At 37.6% G+C, this 24,811-nt stretch overlaps 1 protein-coding gene across 1 annotated transcript in view; it reads left to right on the plus strand.

Moving 5' to 3' along the window:
• Positions 1-23,244, plus strand: part of Cfap97 (cilia and flagella associated protein 97) — a 34,092-nt gene extending 10,848 nt beyond the window's left edge. Inside the window, exons 3-5 of the mRNA XM_055593603.1 lie at positions 10,327-10,595; positions 19,126-19,276; positions 20,274-23,244. Coding sequence (XP_055449578.1) covers positions 10,327-10,595; positions 19,126-19,276; positions 20,274-20,398 — 545 coding nt within the window. The 3' untranslated portion in view covers positions 20,399-23,244. The remainder of the gene's footprint in view (positions 1-10,326; positions 10,596-19,125; positions 19,277-20,273) is intronic.
• The last annotated feature ends 1,567 nt before the right edge of the window (positions 23,245-24,811 follow it).

The raw sequence follows: 24,811 nt of genomic DNA on the forward strand, positions 1-24,811 counted from the left end.
TTTGAACTTTTATGATCCTCCTGCCTCAGCATTCTGAGGGCTGGAAAAGTCATGCAGCACCACAGCCTGATAGTGTTTTATAACAAAGTCAGAGGAACAAAGGGGACTTTTGGCTAATTAGCATATTTGCTGTTGGAATCCATAACTAATAGTCCTCTAGGGAAGTCTTTATAGTAAAACATTCTAAACCAGGAATCCATTGCATGGGACAGTTTTCCAAAATTGTTATTCCTGCTCAGGTGACAAAGCAAAGCTCTTCAGAACCTCAGAACTTTCCTGTATTTGCCCCCCATATACCTAAGCGTTGTTCATTTGGACTTTTTTTGCATTCATCTTACGATAGGCTTTATCACTTTCATATTCTACCAAGTAGGCTTTTCTAGGCTACTTTGGCTTATCTGGTTGTTCCACAGCCTTCCCTCACTTTCTTGAAAGATAAATGCTTTTAATGTAGAGAAGATGGTCGTGCTAATGTGTAACATGTTTTAAAACAGTAGAAGATGATCCTGTCAGCAGACAGCTGAGGCAGGAGTTCAGCACACTATATTCTCCTAGTGTAAACATTTTCACTAGCTTAAGTATAGATGTTCAAGAGGAGAAATTTACCAATTCCTGTAATGTTTTGAGTAAAAAATTTTGTAAATTGTTACAACAGGCAAATTTCTAAATTGTAAGGAAGGGCCATGTAGCAAGCAGTGTAAAATAGTACTTTTAAAGCTCATTGTTTATTAAATATAAAGAAAGATTAATAAAAGGATATAAGAGCAAATATACTTTTAGTGGAGTGATGAAACAACATTGAATTGGGTAATTACTAAGTGAAGTAGATGTGATTCTGGGAATTGAAACGCAAAGCTTTAGGTTTTGGGTATTATGGACATGTCCATGCGCTAGACAGTAACTATTTATAGGATGTGGTAGTTGATAGAAATAAGAGTTCTGATGTTCATTCAAAACTAATAGATCAATGTAGCTTGCTATTAGAAATGTAATTTTAAGAGACCTTGAAAGATTAGTACAATTTCAGCCTCTCAACTCTACAAGGAGGTTAACTTGGGGATTTCCATCTCATTCCTGCCCCACCTCCAAATGTCCAAAGACTGTGACTGGAATTAGATATTTAACCTTGGGCTAGAAATCCTTGACTAAGCATTGAAGGACTTAGAAAATGAGCCTACAAACACATTGGCATGAGACTGTATCATGAGTCGGATACATTTGGTAAGCATTTAAAGAGTTGAACATACTGGATTAAAGGTATATTTCATACTTTGTCTATATAAAATTGGATCAGTTTAGAAGGACTCTGAAAGGGCCATGTAAAGACATTTTAGAAATACATATAGCTTTAAATCTCTTCTGTTGAGAAGAAAAATATGAGTAAGAAGTAAGATTAAGGAAGCATTGATAAATGAAGAAACTGGTTAAATTATTATTACTATTATTATTATTATTATTATTATTTTAACTAAGCCACCTGTGTGGCTATTATGGAGGGATTAAGGAAAACGCTTTACAGACCCTATTACTATCCATGAGAAAGAGGAGGCCTGTGCCGAGCTCATTGGCTTCCGGCATGCCCCTCCTGGCACCGCAGTTTAATCTCTTTACTGGCAGGTTGGCATTGTTAATACCTCAAACACATTACCTAGTATTACCAAGCTTTTGAGAAAAGCTAAAGGCAACAGAGGGGGCCACATCCTTATGATAAATATAAACTTGAAAATAGATTTTTTTTTTTTAAAGCAAAACTAAATGACTTTAGAGAGATCTATGAGGACAAAGCTGTTGTAACTAAGAGAAGTAATCTTGGCTTGTTTTATGCATCCTCTGCTGCTACAAATATCAGTGGGGTCTTTGAGGGGCTACGTCACAGTGACAACACAGTGCAGAAGAAACAGCAATGAGAATCCAGCTGTCTGTTGTTAAGCTAGATACTTAAAAATGACAAAGCTGTTACACTCTACTCACATTTTAATAAAAATAATTCTGTTTATTTATTGTGTATATGTGTGTACACATGAGCACAAATGTGCCAGAGTATGCTTAGATAGATCAAAGAGAAATTTGTGGGAATCAGTTCACTCTTACTACATGGGTCCAGTGGATCAAACTCAATTGTCAGTTTTGGCAGCAAGGGCCTACATCCTTTGTACCATCTTATAGGCTTTTTTTTTTTTCTTTAAACTAGGGATATTGTGTTGACATATAACTAGTTTATTACTGACAGAGGGATGAGTAACTACCCTTAGTTTTTTGTACTACTAGGTTTTTACATAATACTGGTAGATGTAGCCCATGGAGATATTTGCATATATCAATCTTTAGGACTGAAAAGGATCCAAAACAAAAAGTTTTTAAGAACTTATAGAAAAGTGGAACTAGAATTTATTTGTTTATTTGAGTTTTGTTTTGTTTTGTTTGTCGTTTTATTTTTCTGGTTTTGTTTTTTGAGAGGGTTTCTTTGTGTAGCCTTGGCTGTCCTGGACTCACTTAGTACACCAGGCTGGCCTTGAACTTACAGAGATTCGCCTGCTTCTGCCTCTCTGAGTGCTGGGATTACAGGTGTACACCACCATTCCCGGCTATGAGCTAGAATTTATTATTGTGGTAGTTAAGTCTGAAATTTAAAGAAAATTATTTTTTAGCTTACTCTTTCAGAAAAGGAGAAAAATGAAGAGGTGTATTTCATAAAAGCTGTAGAAAGAGGCCAAGCAATATAAGTAAGCGATTTTAACTTAGAAGACAATTGTACGTGTGTTAAAAAGTTAAATCAGGACTATTATTCAGTCTTAAAAAGAAAGAAAGAGCTGGCCTATGTTTCATTGTGATGAGGCTGGAGGACATTATGCCAAATGAAATGTCTCAAAAAGACAAGCACTAACTAGGAGCTGAAGAGACAGGCATGGTGCTATGCACGGGTGTAGTAATGTCAGCTACTGGGGGGGGGATGGGAGGGCAAGGTGAAGGAGACAAGAGGTTCCCTGGGGCTCAGTGGCCAGCCTGCCTAGCCTAAATTAATGAGCTCCAGGTCTTAGTACGAAACCCTGTCTCAAAAGCACAAGGTGGATAGCTCCTAATAAATGAGGCCCCCGATTGATTTTTAGCCTGCACACACTGTGGCACACTCACACCTGCAATTGCATGAACACATAGATACCCATACAAAGGCAACTATCACATGATTCCATTCATGCCATGTCTTAGTCAAAATCACAAAGACAATTGCGGTTTCCAAGGTCTCAGAAAAGGTTAGAGATTGGTGTCATTCTTGTTTCTTTAGCTGATTTTTTTAATTATATGTTTTAGTTTTCAACATACAGCATTATGGTGAATGAATTGTATCACTGACTAGTACACCTAAAAATAGGATGATAAATTTTGAATTTTTTTTTTTATTTGCTACAGTAAAAAAGGAAAACACTAGTTATTTTGATAGTTTTCGTTATGCTAACTATGGGTACTCATTAAATACTAGTTATCCTGGGAAAGAATAAATCAACAAAATCCAACCAAAAATGTATTTCAACCAAAAGGAAGACAGAGAATAGAAGTTTAAAAAAAGGTATGTCTCCTTTAAAAGAAGTAATAGAAGTATAAACTCTATTAGTACAAAAATAGAATTCAAGTTGTGAAAAATACTAAAGGAGACAAAGAAGGGTGTTTATATTAACACATAAGCCAAACGCACTAAAACTGTATAATACTGATTACAGCAATAAGAAAAACAGGACTAGACAGTAAAGTGATGGAGATGAAGCTACTAAGAAAGATTGAAAATCAGACCAAAGGACCAGAAAGTTTTCTTAAAGTGTTATCTGGGCTGTACTTGATTCACAGATAGTCTCTGGTATACATTTGTCGAAAAACAAACAAAAAAAGATAAAATGTATAGTAACTACTGCTATAGAACAAATTACCCCTGCACTTGTGGAATAGACTCCAAGTAGACATGAGTCAGTGCCTTGGGGCAGAATTGTCCCCGTGCTTGTTGACCCACGTGGATGTGGAACAAACAGGTTAAGACTGTTAACCTTGAGAGCTCACAGTCTCTGTGGCTTGGTCTCCTCATGTAGGCCTAGCTTCTTCAAGTGTGATGGCCTCAGGGTAATTAGACTTCTTACATATACTTGGGGTTCCAAGCAGAAAATAATACAGAAATCTCAGAGTCATTTGTGACATACTTCTGGAGTCATATAGCATCCTTTTGTGCTTGTCTTGTTTCTTTCAGATGGGATCATGTTAGAGGACTTAACTGGCCTAAAACTTTCAGTATAGATTCGGGCTAGCTTTGAATTTGTAGTAATCCTTGTGCCTCTGCTGCCCAGTTGCTAAGATAATAGGCATGCACCACTATACCCAGTGTTGGTAGAAATGGTTATAACCCTCCCAAGTTTAAAGTGGTAGGACATAGACCTGTCTTGTTAGTTTGTTGTTTGTTTGTTTGTTTGTTTGTTTGAAGACAAGGTCTCATATAACCCAGGCTGTAAATGAGGATGGCTTTGACTTTCCAATCTTCCTGCCTCCACCTCCTGGGTATTAGGATTACAAACATACACTATCATAGCGAGTATTATGTGGTGCTAACCATGGAACCCAGGGTTTGAGGCATGCTAGACAAATACCCTCCCTTTTGATGTGTACCATCTGCCTCTTATTATCACTATCCCTCTTAATGGGATAAGTGTCAAATAATTTATAGAAATAGCTTTAGAATCTCTTCACTACTATTTGTTTCTCCCATATTTAAAATGCATTCCCCCTTTCCAACGAATGGCCTCAATCTCAAATCTGGGACCAAAATTAGGTTCAGGTACAGCCAAGATTCCTCAGATATGGTTCAGAGAGTAAGCTCTTGAATAACTGGAACACCTTCTATTGGAAGAGATACGGAGGGAGAAATTGTTTTATTTTGAACCCTATAAGTCCTGGCTCTATAGTTTATGTTTCCTCCATATTTTGTTTGAAAACCAACCAGTTCCTGGTTTTAGATCAGGAACTATATCCTATCTTACTATGGACATTGGTAAAACATTATATTTTCAATATCCTGCTTGAATATCTGAGCCCAAATCCACCAGTAGGAATCTTTGCCATTTTCCTTGTCACATAACAGTCCTGCTATGTCACACAGTCCACCCTCTCAGACTTCATCAACAACCTGTTTTTTTCCAGATTTATTTTATGTATATGAGTGTTTTGCTTACGTGTGTATGTATGTACACATGTGTGTACAAATCTCAGAGGAGGCCAGAAGAAAGTGGTGGATCCCTGGAGCTAGAGTTACAGATGGCTGTGAGCCAACAGATGAGTGTTGGGAACCAAACCCTACTCTTCTGCAAAAGCAGCAAGTGCTCTGAAACACAGTTTTTTGTTTTTGTTTTTGTTTTTTTTCAGGCTCTCCCAGCTCTAATGGCCATCAGGTTTCAAACCTAGAGCCATGAATTTTAGATTTGTTATAGTAGCATTCCATTTCCTTGCCCTAAATCGTACAGTAGTTACTATTGCTCTGATGATAAGAAATTATCACAAAACTCAAGTTGTAGAAAGCAGCAACCTCAGATGACTTAAATGATAGGAAGGAAGTTCCTGTATGTGGTTTCCTTTTAATGATTTGTGGTCTCACTTATGGCAGCCTCAAGTTACTATCAGGCATGTATAGATCTTTGCTCCAGGCACAAGGGTGTGCCTGTGTAGTCTGTGCATGTGTACAAGCCTGAACTCAGACACTGGACTTAGTCAGTACCTGCTGTCACACTACCGGGCACCTGCATACATGTAGGGACCGCTCAGAGAGACAAACATACATAAATAAAAATAAAATCAGTCTTGGGGGCTAGAGAGATGACTCAACTAAGAGCACCAGCTGCTCTTTTAAGAGTACCTGGGTTTGACTCCTAGCCCCAGAATAGCAGCTCACAGCCATCTGTAACTCTAGTTCCAGGGAACCTGACACCCTCTTCCAGTCTCCTAGGGTACCTGTTGTGAACGTAGTGCTCACACATACATGCACATACACCTATACATATAAAATAAAAGTTAAAAATAAAATGAATCTTTAAAATTTTATATCTAAAATTAAAACTGGAGTCGCATACCATTTTGACTGTACTCTGTTGGTCAGAGCTGTGAGGAGCCTATAGAAAGTCAAAGGAAGGGAATACAAAAGAAGTCACAGAATTTCTCTTCTAACCAGTTAATTAAGAAGGCAAATAAGGCTTAGCTGAGCATCAAATGCTTGCAATAGCATCAAATTGACAGTAGCATCAAATGCTTGCAATCCCAGCATTCAGGGAGGCAGGGGCAGGCAGATCTCTGCTTAATCTACAGAGTGAGACCAGGACAGCCAGGGCTACACTGAGAAACCCTATCTCAAAAAACTTGTAAATTTAGATCTTATGGTTTGTTACTAATTTTGGCTTTTAAAAAGAAATCTTTTTAAAAATCAGCTTTAAAAAGTAATTGTAGCTGGTTTTTCCATAGAGATCATGATTTATATTGAACAGTTTTTTACTTTATTATCTTGAGACCAGTTTATGTTTTCCAGACTAGCATGGAACTAGCATGTAGCTGAGAACGGCCTTGAATTTCTGATTCTTCTGCCTCCACCCCAGTGCTAGAGTTAGATAACAGTGCAGGTATGCACTTCCATTCCCGTCCAGCATTGGGAGACGCTGGAAGCAAACCAGAGCTGTGCTGGCAGGCACGACTGCCCTCCAGCCCGCTGGAAGATTGGTTACAAGGGACTAACGCGGCGTGGGCGAAGACAAACTTGAGAACATTTCCACTGGTAGCTTCACCCACTGGTGAAATTCTGTCTCTGTGTCCAGTAACGATGAAAGTAAAGCTGGTACTCTATAAAGTGGGTTAAAGGATGCCAGAAGTGGCTCTTCTGGTTATGGGTTGAAATAGATGGGAAGAGTTTATTTGGCTTTGTCTCACAAAGTATTTGTAAATACATAAAGTTAGATTGATGCATCTATATAAATATAAAGTTTGTTAAAACTTATTTTTAGATTTTATTTGAAAGAATCCGATTATATATTTAATTGCCAATTAGCATATAGTCACTTTTTTAAGTGTCATAGTAATACATGCTATCCGTAAACTAACACTCCGTCTGTTTTGTCTTGTTGTTTTCAATGAGGGAAAGCTTAACGACTGCCTTTTGACAGCTGTTGTTTGATTGTTTAATGAGCTAAACATTTTTTTTTTTTTTACCGTTGCCTTTTTTACTTTTCAAAACATGTCACTAGGAACTGTAGCTTAAGTTCCTTTAGAATGAGATACTAAAGAATTTCATATATGCTAAATTAACCTAGAAACTTTTTAAAAATATATAGATAGCCAGCCAAGGACCACTCATGGAAATGGCCTGAGACCCCTGCACAGAGGTAATTTATGGCAGTTCAGTATCTAAGTGTGCTCCATAGTAATGGGGACAGGAATTGTCTCTGACAGGAACTGATTGGCCTGCTCTTTGATCACCTCCCCCTGAGGGGGGAGCAGCCTTGCCAGGCCACAGAGGAAGACAATGCAGCCACTCCTGATAAGGCTTGATAAACTAGGAAAGGGAGAAGGACCTCCCTTATCAGTGGACTGGGAGAGGGAGGGTGGGATTGGGAGGGGAAGAAGGAGGGAGGTACAGGGGGGATACAAAGTGAATAAACTGTAATTAATTAAAATAAAAAAGATAATAAAAAATATATAGATAGGTATTTATTAGAAGGGAGGTAATAATAAAAAATATATAGATAGGTATTTATTAGAAGGGAGGTAATTTAATATAAATAGTGTATGTATAGTTTTCAAAACATGATCATTTTGTCAATTTACTTGGTGTGGGTTTCAACTACCATTAATTAATTATCAACCATCCCTTAAGTCCTCAATTTTTCTTAAGAGGAAGCTACTGTTTATATGTTTTGCTTGTTCTACAATTTTTCAGTAGTCTTTGTGGTCCTTGCTGTAAACATAAGAAATAAAATTGCTGCTTTTCTCAATTTGCCCAAGTGATTGGATTAAACTCATTGTAAAATGGAGGTTAAAAATACCTCTTCTCTGTTTAGCCCTATACCCCATTTTTGAATTGGATTATTTGATTTGTTGCTCTTTAACTTCTTAAGTTCTTTATATATTCTGGCTATTTGCCCTCTGTCAGATATAGGGTTGATAAAGATCTTTTCCCATTCTGTAGGCTGTTGTTTTGTTCTGATGATAGTGTCCTTTGCTTTACAGAAGCTTTTCAGTTTCATGAGGTCCCATTTATTGATTGTTGATCTTAGAGCCTGTGGTGTTGGTGTTTTGTTCAGGAAGTTGTCTCCTGTGCCAATGGGCTCAAGGCTCTTCCCCACTTTTTCTTCTAACAGGTTTAGTGTGTCTATTTTTATATTGGGTATCAAAGCATATCCTGAGATTCATAGCCAACTTTGGGCAGAGTGAGGGAATCTTATGAAAGAAGGGAGGGATAAAAAGACTTGGTGGGAACAGGAGCTCTACAAGGAGAGCAACAGAACCAAGAAATCTGGGCACAGGGCTCTTTTCTGAGACTGATACTCTAAACAAGGACCATGCATGGAGATAATTTAGAACCCCTGCTCAGATGTAGCCCATGGCAGCTCACTGTCCAAGAGGGTTCCCCAATAATAGGAACAGGGACCGTCTCTGACATGAACTCAGTGGCTGGCTCTTTGATCACCTCCACCTGAGGGGGGAGCAGCCTTACTGGTTGACAAAGAAGGAAGGAAGACAAAGAAGCCAGTCCTCATGAGGCCTGATAGGCTAGGGTCAGATGGAAGGAGAGGAAGACCTCCCCTATCACTGGACTGGGGGAGGCATGGGAGAAGAAGAGGGAAAGAGGGTAAGATTGGGAGGGGAAAGGGAAAGGGCCTACAGCTGGGATACAAAATGAATAAACTGTAATTAATAAAAAAAAAAAAAACCTCTTCTCTTTACAGCACTGTGTCTAAGAGAGTAAGATGCTAAACTAGACGTGTAAAATGGAATAACGTAGTCAAGTAGAGTAGCAACCAACAATACTTTAAGTGCTGTGGAGATGACAGTAGGCATTGTGGGGCGCTGTGCAAGCATTCGGTACACAAGACTGATAGCCTAGGTTCAATCCCCAGAATGAGCATGAAGGTGGAGGGAGAAAGCCAGCTCCGTCGTGTTGTCTGTCCTCCATAGATGCCAGCATGCATCTTGGCCAATATAGATCATGTACACAAGAAACTATAATCTTAAGAACAATATAAAAGCAAACCAAAACTATACTTGCTAGCCTGCTACTTTAGTACATACTGAAGTAGAAACATTCACTAGGCTCAGTGGCTCCAGAAGCTTTTCACACGTGTACAGTAATAGTCATGCTTACTGAAAAATATTTTTAACATTTATTTATTTATTATGTATAGTGTTCTGCCTGTATGTATGCCTGCACACCAGAAGAGGGCACCATGTATCATTATACATGGTTGTGAGCCACCACGTGGTTGCTGGGAATTGAACTTAGGACTTTTGAAAGAACAGCCAGTGCTCTTAAACTCTGAGCCATTTCTCCAGCCCAATTTTCTAAGCATGTTATTAAAAATTCTTTTCAGATAGAGGACATAGCTCAGTAGTACTGTGCTCACCTAGAATGGGCAAAACCGTGGGTTCAAATTCCCATCACCAACCCAGCAAAAATCATTTGGTAATCATAGTGTACAATTTTTTTTTCTCAGCTAGAAGTATCTTTTATTTAATGTGTTTCATTTTGGCTTATGCTTTATACAGAATAGAATGTTTAACATTCACACCAGAAGTACTTTATAGCAATATTAAAACCTGTGGCTTTCATGGTTTAATACTTTCAGATTAAGTTGTTAGTTCTAGACTGGTCTGAATTATTTTTGCCATTGCCAAAGACATCTATTGTTACTGTTGAATTATGCCCTCCCTTTAAATTATTGTATTAGTGCACTACAGATCCAGAGGTTCCTAAAGTCCCTATTAAAACTGCTGTTAAAAAAAAAAAAAATAGGCATGGCAGGAGTGTTTTTTTGTGTTTTTTTTGTTTTGTTTTGTTTTGTTTTTTGTGAATTACCTGCCTGAGAGCTAGTATCACATACGTTGGTCATTCAGACATGAATACCTGTTTGTATGAGCTTTTATGCTCAAAGGGCCCAGCAAGCATAAAACTCTAAGCTACATCCAGTTTTTTCCTACACAAATAAGTTATTAGCTCATTTTATTCCTTTTATTAAATTTAGTTTATATTTCTAAGAATTTAAGTATGTACCATCATAGCTGCTTTGTTTATTTTCACTTTTGTGTTCACTTTTGTAGCTTTTCTGCAATTAGATAAAAAGGGACCACAAAAACCTCACTTTGAACAGCCAGCAATAGTACCTAGGAAAAACTACTCTTTCACAAGAGAAGAGCTGAGACAGATTGATCGGGAAAATCAGAGGCTTTTGAAAGAACTGTCAAGACATGCTGAAAAACCAGGAAACAAAAGTACAATATTGGGAAGATCAATCAGCCATCCCCCTAAGTTGTACCATAGTGCTCTCAACAGACAGCGGGAACAACAAAGGATTGAAAGAGAAAATTTGGTAAGTAACAACATCCTTTAGTCATCAAAGAAAATGTATTTGTATTATAAGTACAACTTACAGAAAATCCAAGGATAGCCAACTTTTCAATATCGTTACCTAAATGCAAGTATAGACATATGTGGCATAAAGTGTGGTGAGTTGAGTCTAGAAGTTAACCGTGTGTGTTTCTCAGCTTGCGGAGTACATAGTAACTGAAAGCTTCATTGTTTCCTGATTAGACTAGTTAAATCACTGTACAGTTGACAGTTACAGGAAATATACCCAAGAGTCAGATACATGAATCCTCTGTGATGTGTTCAGTCTTCTCCCCACCATATTCTGGAAATTCATGTGATCTGTTTTTAAAAGATAAATAATCTAGAGTAGGTCATATCTGGTACTCAGTTTGAAATGAGTGCAGAATTCATAGTTATGAATTGTAGATATACATGCATACATTTAAGCTGTTAGAGTATATTTTTTAGTAAAATTCAGCTAAGCGCATACTGAATACTAGGCATTGTTCTAAATATCCTCCACATATTTACTGAATCTTGACAAATCTTTGAGGTACATATTTAAAAACAAGTATCATGGGGCTGGAGAGATGGCTCAGAAGTTAAGAGCACTGGCTATTCTTCCAAAGGTCCTGGGTACAATTTCCAGCAACCACGTGGTAGCTCATAATCATATAACCATCTGTAGTGACATCTGGTGTCTGCCCTCTTCTGGCATGCAGGCACTCATGCAGGCAGGGGGAAAAAAAAAGCATTATAGACATGAAAAAACTAAAACCTAACAGGATTATATAATTATCCAAGTAAATACCTGAGCCAAAACCTTAGACCTAGGTAGTCTCTTAAATAAATGGAAATCGTAAGTTAGACTTCTTGTAAGTTCATAAGTTCACAGTAAAATGAATGTTAAAGATGCTAAAATTAATGCTGTTCCAAAATTGACCCTCATGCTTCCTCACGGTGTGCTTCTGTATGAACCTGGCCTGCCTACAGTCTGTGCTCATTACCGTCACTATCCTGAGACAGGCCCACACATAGCGAAGAGCAGGTAGCAGGAAAATAAGTGGAGTTTTCTGTGTGATAAGCCAGCTGCACAGGAGCTTTCTATACGTGTTAACTGTGTTTGATTCCTATTTTGTGAAAATGTGGAGCTACTAATGTCACAAACGTTAGAGTTTGTTTATTTTATTTTTGTGTGTCTATTTGGGTATGGAACCTGTTTTAATTGACAGTTATACTCCTCTTTTGCAAATGTTAGGTCATTTAATCCTCAAAAGGTCTGACATGTTATGGCATGAGAGAAAATGAGATACTGAGTAGGACACAGGGAACTGCTTAAGGCCAAAAAGCAGGTAGCAGAGCCGAGATTCAGGGCTAGGTTATCTGTCTTAGGTTATTAAAAAAACAAAAACAAAACTTTAAATATAATTTGCATACCATATCTACTTTAAGATTACAGTTCGCCGAGTTTTGCTACACTCTTTTAACTAACATTTCTCCATTCCTATTTCCTTCTAGGCCTTGAACTCCTTTTTGTCTTTATGAATTTGGCAATTTTAGGTATTTTATGTGAGTGGATGCATGCAATATTTCTCTTTTTGTAGCTAGCTTATTTCACTTAATATGTTTTCAAAATTTATCCATATTGTAGAGTGTATAAAAACTTAAATAATTTCAGGTTTATTTCTTTTTTATGCTTACGGGTGTTTTGCCTGTATGTATATGTGTGCCATGTTCATTCCTGCTGCCCATGGAAACCAGAATTGGGCATTGGATCCCTCAAAATAGTTACAGATGATTGTTAGCTAGCTTCAGGGTACTAGGGAATCAAACCCAGGTCCTCTGCAAAAGCAGCAGTTGCTCTTCATCAGTAAATGATCTCTCGAGCTTTTCGTATCAAAACTTTTAAAGCTGAATAATATTCCATTGTAAGTGTATAACATTTTGGTTATTCCATTTGTTCATGGATACTCTAGGCAGTTTCTGTCTTGGCTGTTGTGGGTAGTCCTATAGTGAACGCTGACATGAAACTGTTCAAGTCTCTGTTTTCATTTCCTTTAACTGTTTAAAAACTGGAATTGCTGGGTCCTGTCCTGGTGATTCTGTGTTTAGTTTTTTGTGGTTTTGTTTTCATATTGAGATAGGATCTCATTGTAACCCAAGCTGACCTTAAACTTCTAATCCTCTTGCTGTCTTCTTCCCAGTGCAGGCATTACACTGTATGTTTAGCTTTTTAAAGATGCTGGACTTCAAGTTGGAAAACCTCAGCCCATTAGTATCTGAATATGCATTGTGTTCATATGAATATGCATGGGATGAAGGTTGTCAGCAGCTTCTGCTTCCAGCTCTCATTGTTCCTCCAGGAATGACGTTTTGATAGCAGCAGGAAACTGCCAGTGTTTATCTTTATGTGCTCCGTATACATTATAACTTATATATGGAGACAAATATCTTCTCCAGTTGAAAGTAATTACTTGGAACACATCACAATGGTGAATTCTTTTAAATAGTGGTTTGTTTGGTTTTTTTTAAACTGGCTATATATGATTTTGCTGTTTTTTCTTTTACTTAATTTTGTTTGTTCATTCTTTGATGCTGGAAGACAAATCCAGGGCTTGTAAATGTTGTCACTGAATTGTCAGAGCTATAGCCCCAACCCACAAAATACTACCACTTCGGCATGTAATCAGTACTAGTGATGAGATATTCATACTTTTTTAATGAGCCTTTGAAATTTGTGTATTTTTATGTATAAAGTATACACATCTCAGGATTAGCTACACTCAAGGTTATATCACCATATATGGCTAATAGCACTGAACAGTGAGCTACTCTGAAATGAAAAGCTAATTGATACAGACATGAAAACAAGTAGCAAAGCTAAGCAGAAAAATATACATAATTTAATATATTATTGTGAAAAAAGCTCATCTTCTTGATCGAATCTTCATTTTTAAAACCAATTTCATATCTTGACATAACTTTTTTATACTTCTTTCGCACTTACTTCTAATAATGAAATATTTTTCCTTATTAAAATACTTTGTTGCAGTTGTCTTTGATTTACATTTTAGTCATAGAATATTTTATATTGGCTAATTTTGTTTATGGCTCTAAGGGATGAACCAGGCCTTCATACAGCTAGGAAAGTGCGTTGCTCCCAAGGGCTGTCCCCAGTTAATACTCATTACTATCTCCCTGTCAGAAATGCAGTATTTCCCTTTATTTGAGCCTTCTTGTAATGCACATTAGTAAGATTTCCCACTTTTCTTCAAAATTATATTTTTGTGCTATTGTATATAGTTCCATGTTTCCCTAACTGGTTACTTCTGTTATATGTTTTTATATGTTTATTTTATATCCAAACTCTTATTTTTCTGTTTATTTACATACAGACACACATATACAAAACACACCAGTAATTATTTCTGGGTCCAGTATATGAACAAAGAAGGACTATTGCTTTATAGGATATATAATTTTTATCTCCTCATTTGTCCTGTCACTGATGACAGAGAAAAATCAGATGGTTAATGTTCATGATTATTAAAACATTTATATTCTAATATTTACATTAACTTGTTGGACTTCAGAAGCTGTACAAATGGCACTTAAATCCAGACAGGAAAGTGCTGTACAGAGAAGGTGTGAAGACTATAAGATGGAGTCCTAGAATTAAAAGCAAATTGTTAATGCATCCTACTAAACGTCAAGACCCTTATTATCTGTTTCAATGGGCAGATATTAGCATTCCTCTCGTTAGATATTTTATCCAAATAAATGAAGGGGTATAGAAGAGACATTGAAGTGATGTTGCTTTTTTAGTCCCCAACAACAATAAGGAGAGGAGGAGGGTTAGAGAAGAGAGAATGTGTGTGAATAATAAAATACAGTTTTGTCCAGCAGAGGGTGTGCTTACTTCATGTTGACTCAGTTACATCAACTATTTCCAAAACAATGACCAAGTTTTTGGTTTTTAGGGTTTCTCTTTGTAGTCTTGGCTGTCCTGGACTCACTTTGTAGACCAGGCTGGCCTTGAACTCACATGGCCTCGAACTCACAGAGATCCACCTGCCTCTGCCTTCCAGAATACTGGGATTACAGGCCTGTGCCACTGACTTTTGCATACTCACCACTTTTACAGCAGTAAACTTCTCTGCTACATCTGCAGGAATCATTAACATGCATTCATTGTTTAAATATTTCTATATCAAAAGACAGACATGATTAATTTTTTCCAAAAATAATATTTCCTGAAGAAATATATAAAGGAAATATATAGACAAACATATAGCACAGATGTATCACCTTCTGTGCAATTGCTGTACATTGGTCTCTAGAACTCTCTTAGCTTGCAGACCTAAAACCTGGTAGAGTGGAGGGGACCATAACTCACACACACACACACACACACACTCACTCACTCACAAATGATAACAGTGAGATATGTTGATTAGAGTAATTGTGTTCATTTTATAATGTTTATATATTACAAATGGACATTCTTTGCCTTAAATAGACATAATTTAAAAATACAACTTTGTCCCAAAAAGTTTTGAATAAATTATTTTTAAATTCATTTTTAGAGTCTTGATTTGAATGGCAGTTCTATGGTTTTATAAACCATAATTTAGAATTTAAAGAACTATTCCTGTCATTTTGATGTATTAAACAGTAGTAATATCTTTGATTTTCTATAAAATAGGATAAAAATATAAAATACTGCTGATTGTCATATAATTTATAACCTAGCCTGAAGATGATATATTGTCGTATGGCAAACAACTAGAAAATTATAGAAAATAATGTTGATGATAACAAAGTCCTTAGTTCACTTTTATTCTGATCCTAACATGCCTTCCAAGAAACAATGTATCTGTATTGTATTGTAGTGTGATGCCGGCACTACAGTTTAAACCCTACCCGCATGTAACGGTGGCGTGTAATTGTGTGCAGTATGTAGTGATTATATTAGGACAAGTAGTTCTTCTATTCCTTAAAGACATTTCTTTGTAGTCTGGGCCTCCAAACTCCTCTCCTTCAGTTCCTCAAAAACAATAAATTTGTATATATTGTTGGTTGCTAGCTTAGCGTCTGAGCCCCCTCTCCAGCCCATACTCAATAACTGTTTATAAATGGCCGTCCCCCTACCATGATATAGAGCACTGAAAGCTCCCCTGCCTAAGGCTAGTTTAGTCCTGTTAACTATCTCCTACTACTCCCCTCCAGTCTGTGAGACACTTGCGTCTTTTGTCACTTCGTTATAATTGCTGGAGTGCTATAAGCTGTTATTTTAAATTTCCATGTGATTTGGACAGTTGCATTGACTCTTTTATCTCTATTTCCCTAAGTTTCTGCATAACTGGCATACTTATCAGGCTACAGCGTGAGTTGTGGTTTTATGGATGTTTTTTTCCTGTTACTGGGAAATCATCTTAAATTTTAATATTCATCATATCTATTTATAGTGTTTTACTTCTGATAAATAAGCATTGAAGTTTTCTTAAAATTTAAAGAGAAAAGATATGCATTCAACTAGATAAATGAATTAATGAAATCAATAATTTTATAAGCATTTATTACTATTTTTTGGTACATAAATTTCCTAGCTGTCCTGGCTTCAGATTCTTTGTGCATGCTAAACTTTAAAGGATAAGAACACTTGGCACTGCCACAGAGCACCCAGGCTGAGCTATATCCCCTCACCAACATTGTCCCCCTACCAGGAAAAAAAAAACATATATATATATATATGTATATATATATACATATATATATATATATATACACACACACACACACACACACACACACACGGACACACACACACACATAAAATTTTATTACATTAATTGAAAATGTCGAGATTTCTGTTGCATACACTTTAGTGAGTAGTTATTAGGATAATCAGAGAAACCAACAAATATATATTTGCCCCGTAAAATGCATTGAAAATATGGTACCTACTAATTTTTTGTGCAATTACAGTAGATTTGATTGTCATTTTAGAAAAAGCCACCTACATTATACAGTTCCTCTGTCTACAAAGAAAAATGGCATGTTGTTTCAGAAAGACTATTGACAGACACTGCAGTCAGGTGGAACATTGGTAAAGCCTAACTCTGAGCTCTACAAGAACTAACTCTACTAATTCTGCTAGGGAGTGGCTGCTTTCCCAGCTTTAATCGGAAGAAAACAGAGGCCCTGTCTCACTGCCTGGAGCAGTGGGCTCTCGTAGTCGTACCCCTTGTTTGTCACCAGGATTCGGCTTCTACAATATAGAAAACTTGTCCTTTGCACTCTTGAGGCTGATTTTTAAATGTGAATCTTAGTACATATAAGCATAGCCTGGATAAAAATCAGTTTGTACTAGAAAAAAAAAAAAAAAGGCTGTATCTTTTAAGAAAAAAGGAAAACAGAACTAGGACTCCGTCTCCAGAGGCATTTAGTCTTTGACAGTGTTCCTTTCTCAGAGATCTCTGAAAAGCAGAAGCTTTGGAATTTTGAGTTAAGAAAGAATGTGTGAGGCTGGAGAGATGGCTTGATAGAGCCCTTCCTGCACTGGCAGAGGACCAGGGTCAGTTCCCAGCAGCCACATGGCAGCTCACAAGTGTCTGTAACTTCAATTCCCAGTGATGTAGTGCTGTCGTCAGGCCTCTTGAGGCCCTAGTGAAACACATGGCACACCTATATGCTCCAGACGCACACACACACATAAAATAAAGACACCTTGGAAAATAAAATTAGGGACATTTATATTAGACTGAGTCATATTAAAGAGAGCACCTGCTTACTGGCAACTATGCTGCTTTGTCCTGTTGGGTTGTATAGTCTCTAAAAGGCTTTATATTCCTTAGTAACTGGTTTTCTAGCCTCTTAGCAGCTAAAGCACTTGTTTTTCCATAGTAAATTTACTCAGAATTTAAAGCATGTAAAGGAAAAAGTACAGAAAACAATTGGGTTGTAGAGATTGAGAGTAGTGGGGCTTGAGGTCACTGATCATTCAGCCTTTCCTTGGTGTTCTCTATGAGACATGGCTGCAATCAAACGTCTGCTCTCTAATGTACATAGGTAGAATTTGCCATAACTTTGATAAGTTTGATAACCTTTGGTGATTTCAAAGGTTTAACATTGGATTGTTAGAATTATAGCTTCCTATTTATGTCATTTGTATGAGAAAATCAAGTTTGCTGTATTTCGACTTAGTCCCTTTCCAAAGACCTGGCACATCTGTTGTGAGTTGTATGCAACTTACCTTTTGGCTGTTGTGACAGTACCTGAGATTAACAATTTAGGAGAACAAAGGTTTGTTTTGGCTCCAGGATTCAGTTCATGACTAGCTTCATTGCTTTTGGACTTGTGACAAGGCAGAAACATCATGGTAGAAAGGCATGGTGTAGGGAAGCTGCTTACCTCAGTACAGCCAGGAAGCAAAGAGACAGAAGAAAGAGGCTAGGGACAAGACAGATCTTTTTAAAGCATGCTTATAAGCAGCCTGCTTATTCAAAGAGGCCAAGTCTTCCAGAGTTTCCATTGCTTTCTAGTAGTTCTCTCAATTTTAATCCAGTAATGGATTAGTCCCTTGCTGAGATCACAGCCCAGCCACTTTTCAAGAGTGCCAACAGCTGGGATCAAGCCTCCACGGGAAACACTTTATATCCAGACTGTAGTCATTTATTCATAGTGGGGTGATTAATTAATGTATGTGTTAGGGAAAACCCTTTGAATTTTTCTGAAAATATTGATTTTTTAATTATTTTTTGAGATAATATAATCACATCATTTCCCCTTCCAATTCTGCCCTTCAAACCCATCCATAAAGCCCTCCTAACTATCAAATTAATGTCCCCTTATTTCATTATTGTTACATATATATGTATATACATGTATATTCCTAAATACAGCCTGCTCAGTCTGTACAGTGTTCCCTGTATGTATGTTTGCAAGGCTGACTATTTAGTGTTGGATAACCAACTGTGCTCTTTCCTGAAGAAAACTATTTTTCCCACTCTCAGCATTTCCTTAGTTGCCTGCAGTTTCTGTGTAGGGGTGAGGCCTTGTGGGCTTTTCCCTGTCCACTCTGGAATGTTATTGGTTGTTTAGCTCATATTGGTGAGACTGACATTGCTAGGAGACCAAAGTCTCACAGCAAACTTCCTGACCTTCTGACTTTAATAGACAGTCTTTCCAACCCCTCTTCAGCAGTATTTCCTGAGCTTTGAGTTGTTTTGTAGATGCATTAAGACTGGATTCCACAACTCTGCGTTTTGAGTGGATGTGCTTTTATGTGGTTTTCTGTTGCAAAGAGAAGTTTCCTTGATAAGGGGAGAAGATTACACTTATCCGTTGGTATATGAACTTAGAATGTAGTTAGGATGGGTATAGGTCCTTCTTCTACGCAGGTAAGAAAATTTCTGGCATGCGTGGAGTGACACACACTGCTTTTCCTTAATGAATTTTAGGTGGTAGAATGCCTGAGTTTTTAGGAATTATTGGTATTTATTTAGGATTAACTCATATTTTCCATGAAGGCTTTGTTGAAACGGCTTGAAGCTGTGAAGCCAACAGTTGGCATGAAACGCTCTGAACAGCTGATGGACTATCATCGGAATATCAGCTATCTCAACCCTTCACCATGCGTCAGACGAGTGAGATCGACTCTCGGCCATTACAGCACACTGAGTAAGAATACGAAAAGCTGTCTTCTATTCGTTTGTTGTTCGTTATGTTCTTACGATAGAGATTTAAAATGCTAACTTTTGGAATGATTTTATTTCTAACTGGAGTGTTTTTATATTCCACTTAATTTCAGCTTTCATATGCAAAATGTAATGGTAACATAGAGAGAAAAACAAAGGATAAAATGAGTGAAAATAGCAGTATTTTTTTTTCAGATACTAGAAGAAAGTCTCTTAATTTCAGAATGTGTGTTTAAAGGATAAATTAATAGATAGGCTACTTGGAATATGGCTGAGATAGTCTTTCTAGTCAACTGTAAACATTTGCTAATACCAAGTAACCCTTACATGTGTCTCTTTTGTCCCCACTAGATAACTAAAACTCAACAAAGTGAAGATGCAAATTTTTTAATGCTTGATATGTGATCAGTTACAGACTTAGCTGCTTGTGTACCCTAGAGATGTAGGAATTTAGTACCAGGGTATATAGCATGTGGGAAGTCAGGCACATTCCTTTACAGAAGTTGATGCTATTGCATCATGTACACATTCTAAACTATATTTTTTTCTTCAAAATGTAAGCCATTACTAAAGAAAGATGGAACCTCTGGTCGGAGGTACTATAACAGTGACTTAGTCACTGTTAGGTCATTTTACTTACACTTTAAAACATGGCTATGATCATGACTTAAGATAAGGTCTTGTTCTAGTAACTGATAATTAGTATTATGCCTTGACCATAGCAAACTGTTTGTCAAGTAAATAGATGAATGATTATGCAAAGTGTTTGTTTTCACTTGAGTCACTTTAGTGGCTTTAAATTCCACGGGGAATTTTAAAAGTACAGTTCCATTAAAACTCATTTCATTAGAGTATTAGACACATCTGGGATGAGGAAGGAAAACCAGTCTGGACTTAAAAGTAGGAAAGGAAGTTTATCATATGATGGCTTGTGTGCTTGGTGCAAATATTGACAGTGTTCTGTCTTTGTGTGTGTGCAGGAGCTTCCAGGACATCCAGTGCGACCAGTGGTCTCAGTAGTAAGACCGACCGATCACTGCTGGACACATCCACTGGCTTTTTGCTAAGACCGAAACCCCGGAATGTTCGTACTGCTTGGTTGTAAAACCTTTCTTAAGATAAACATTGTTTGTCCTATTTTAACAAGGTCTTTGTATGTATTACTGTAACTCTTTGCAAACATCTGTAATACTTTTTTCAACAACTTATACAGCAATGAGTATATTTATTGTTATTCAGTGCATAATTGTTATCAGAAGACACTTTGATGTAAAACCAGTGTTTCATGTGGTGGCATATTTATAGAAGCTATATGTCAATTTAATAGAGAAAGGTGTTATGCATGCATAGTTTCTCAGTATAGAAATTCATTTGTTATGCTGACAAACAGCAGTGGTAATCATCCACGTTGAAACCATGACACTCAGTATATGGTTCTTACTCTATATTATTTTCAGTTACTATAAACGCTAAACAAGGAGTTTACCTTGTAAACTTAAGCGCCTTGTGCTTCTGCTTTAGAATGTCTAACGTGGGTTATCACCTGATTTTGTGAGTGTTGTGTTCCTTATGAAAAAAAAAATCTTGAAATATGTTTTTATGGATGAGCAGGTTTAGATTGACGAAGAGAGTGAGCAGCTTGTACTGGCACAATTCTTGATTCCTCAAAGGTGCTTCTCCTTGAGAGTTTGATTATCCATTCCAAACCATTTCACACTGTGAATAATAGGGGTTCACTTTAGAAGCTTCTGGTTTGTGTCTTTATGTGGTCCAGTAAAACACTCTTAAGGACCCTGAGTAGGCTTGAACAGCCTACCCTCTTGTGACTGGTTAGTATCCAGATCATTAGCATTAGAAACAAAAGCAAGTATTTGTTGGAGCAATGAGCAGCACTCCCAGCTTGAAGAACCAAGAGGCAGACCCAGGGTGTTAGAGCAGTGTTCGAAACAATCCTGTTAGTGTGTGTGCTGTCATTGTGTATTTATTGTATTAGTAGAAGGGTCACAGTAAGAAAGAAATGCTTTCAAGAAACCAACTATATTAGAAAGAAACTAACCACACATTGGCTAAAGCTACTGCCTTAAATATTAGTGAATTTTCTTGGTTTGGTTTGGCTGAACCCTAGAAGCACCATCTTTACCTGTCTCAAATTTGAAGGCCTGTTATCTGATGGAAGTGCTAGTGGCACAGAGGTGTAATAGAGCTGACTGTGAAAACTAGGGTATTCTGTCAGCCCAGAGGCTGTTACTTTATAGAACGAAGTGTAATGGTTCATAGTCAGAACCTTTCCATTGCTGCTCTTATCAGTACGTCTTTGGTGACCCATTTTTGCTAAAATGTGAATTTCCCTAGCCACCGAGAGAGCTGATTTCAGTGCTCCAGCGCTGTAGCGTGTGCGCTTCACCTTCATTAGCAGAGAGGCAGACTGCACATACAAACAGCTCCTACATTGTCGGTCTTATTTTAATAGATTGTGTTTTAGCTACAGCAGCGAAGGTTGGAAGTGGGAAGCCAAGAAAACAAAACTGCTGAGCATATACACCATACACACATAGACACACAAACATACAGTGGGTGTGCATACACATCACACACATACATACATGTACAAACACACAGTGGATGGGAACATAATGTGACTGAAGGTTTTTCTGCTGCTTTGGGGGGGAGAGGGGCTGAAACATTCTTTAACAATTTGTTTCTTTGTTCTAGAGAACAAGATTTCACACCTGCTTTATATACAGAGGATTTATTTTGGCTTAGTTTTTAACATTGTACCTCTAATGTTGGTGTAACAACTTAAATTTAAAATGCAGCGTTTTGGCATTTGCCCCAATAGTGAGTTAATCACTTTTTTTAAAAACTGACTTTTTTGAGGGGAAAAACGTGTATATATAAAATCTTTTACGTTCACGGTGGCATTAGCCTATGAGTACATTTTATTTTATTCTCCCCAAGTTTCATAGGTAAAGCTATACTTCGATTTTAAATGCTAATTTATGCCTTAATTTTTGCTATTTGAAAGAAGCTTGTCTAAGTATTATTGATAACAGTTATTCAAGTAAAGGGCAACCATCTTTTAAAAACCATTTACAATGTTGTGTTAAAGTTGCATATATATGTGTGTGTGTATATGTACATATATATGATGACTCAGTAGATGGGTAGGAATGACAAACTTAGAATTCACTGATCTAAGTCAGGATACTTTAAGGTTAGGCTCTAGGAGGCCTTTGTAGTGGTGGTATCGTAAGTACGTTAATCTCTTCAGCCTCACCAACACAAACACATGAGGGTCAGCACTGTTGTTCAGTTGGCTGGCTTGTCCTTATTGCATATACTTTGAAGATCTGCATCTGTAGCTAGAAAGCTGCTGCTCTGCAGGCTGGTGGACAGATCTGAGATCTGGTTTCACCTCTGTCAAGTGTTAGCACCTCATTTTCCAGTAAGTTCTTATGAAAGATTTCAAACTACTAAAAACATTTCTTAAGGAGCAGCTACTACCTTGTCCTTCCCTACTTTTTTAGTCTGCATCAAACACTGCACTTAACACTCATTTGCTTGTAAAATGCCATCATGTAGTTGTGCTCAACCCACGTGTCAAAAAGCGGGATTACACAGCTTTGAAAGGTGATTGGGACGGGTCTGCTTCTCCTGCAGATGAGGGCAGCAACTCCAAAGTGTTATGATTACAGTAAAGCTAAAGATGTAGCCTTGCTCGCTTGGCCACGCAAAGCCTGTATCGTCGTAAACGCCAACGTCTTATTGTGTAAACGGCTGTACACCATCACAGAGAATGTGCTTACTGCTAATGGCCAAGTTGCTTATTTTCGTGAATAAAGATTAGCAGGAAACTTTTAAAGCATCTTTTTAAAAAATGTTCTAGTTTGTTATGTTTTAGGCATAAAGAACTAGCTTAGCCTACTAAAGAAATAAAAGATTTAAAAATAACCAAGTATTGATTCTGTGTTTTGTTCATATTTTTAGAATTAGAAGGAAAAGTCTTACATATCCTACAAGACTGTTAGTTAGAATGAAGTTGGCAGTTAGTTGTATTTTTGAAAATGTATTTTTTTGGGAAAGTTTGTGAAAAATGACACTCCTGGTAAGCATGTCTTTGAATCATATGATTTGATTCATTTTGTAAATTGTTATGATGCTACAATACAATGGACATTCTTTTAGAGCTTGAATGAGTATTGTTATTGTTGGGTTGTTTTGTCTTTTTTGTTAAAATAATTTAATTTTATGTGCATTAGGGTGAAGGTGTCAGATCCCTTAGAATTGGCGGTATAGACAGTTGTGAGCTGCCACATGGGTGCTGGGAATTGAACCTGGGTCCATTTGGATGAATAGACAGTGCTCTCAGTCACTGAGCCATCTCTCCAGCCCCAGGTTATTTTGTCTTTAAAGAGGGTTAATGATGCCATTGGGCTGAGGGTGGTTGACCTTCCTGGCCGGTAAGTCCAGTAGGCAGGATGGTCAGAAGTTCAAAGTCATGCTCAACTACATTTCCAGGTTAGCCTGAGCTGTGTGAAAATGGATCATATCTCCAACAAACTGAAGCCACAGAAAGAATGCTCAGTGGCTCCCAGAGGTGCATATCTCTTCATTAGCACAGATGAAGAATGCCTAAGACAAATGGGCTTGTGTTATACAGGTGATTTTGATTTTCAAATATAGGGATGGTTTTTAAGTTGTCCCCTAGAGGTGAAAGGTAAGTCCCTATTGCTGGAAACACCATACACTTCACACCAGTAGTTGAACATGTTCAACCATTGATTGAATACCATACACACCAGGCCCAGAGGCTCCTGAGCTAGAACTAACCTGGATGCCTCCTCCCTGAGGACTAGCTTTCATGATACCAGAAGGTGTCATTCAGGCTTCCAAAGGGAGTATGAGCCTACCCCAACTATGAAGCCTATGAACCACAACAGCGACCAGCATAACACAGTAACCCTAAGGTGCAGTGCTGGCATGCATAACTTGATGGTAGCCAACAGCTCTCTAGCTGGACCCGCTCGGCAAGAGGGAAGTGATGCCTGGTACTGGAAACTTAGCTAACTACTCAGGGCTGGTGAAGTCATGGTTACTGCAGGAGGACCCCGAACCACCACTTTCCTAAACCAGCACAACTCCTAATTACATCTTAAACATGTGTCCAAAGAAAAGAAAGAAACCAATAGCTGTCTTTGAAAGCACAGAGATTCTCACAAATGTCTTTTTTTTTTTTTTCACTATTACTTTTGCATAGTTTTATGCCCTGTGGTATATGTATGGAAGAGGACAATTTGTGGAGTGAGTTCTCTCCTCTACCATGATGTGGGTTCTGGGGACCAAACTCACATTTTCCCATATACCTGGCAAGTACTTAGAGAGGTTTAGTCCATGATAGAAAGCATGGCAGCAGGTAGGCGTGGCACTGAAGCAGTAGTAGCTGAGCTTACGTCTTATCTGCAAGTTGGCAGTAGAGAGACTGGACCTGACATTGGCTTTTGAAACCTCCAAGCACAAC

The sequence above is a fragment of the Psammomys obesus genome, unplaced genomic scaffold (genome assembly GCF_907164565.1).
Source record: "Psammomys obesus unplaced genomic scaffold, mPsaObe1.curated_primary_1811, whole genome shotgun sequence".
Classification (NCBI taxonomy): Eukaryota; Metazoa; Chordata; class Mammalia; order Rodentia; family Muridae; genus Psammomys; species Psammomys obesus.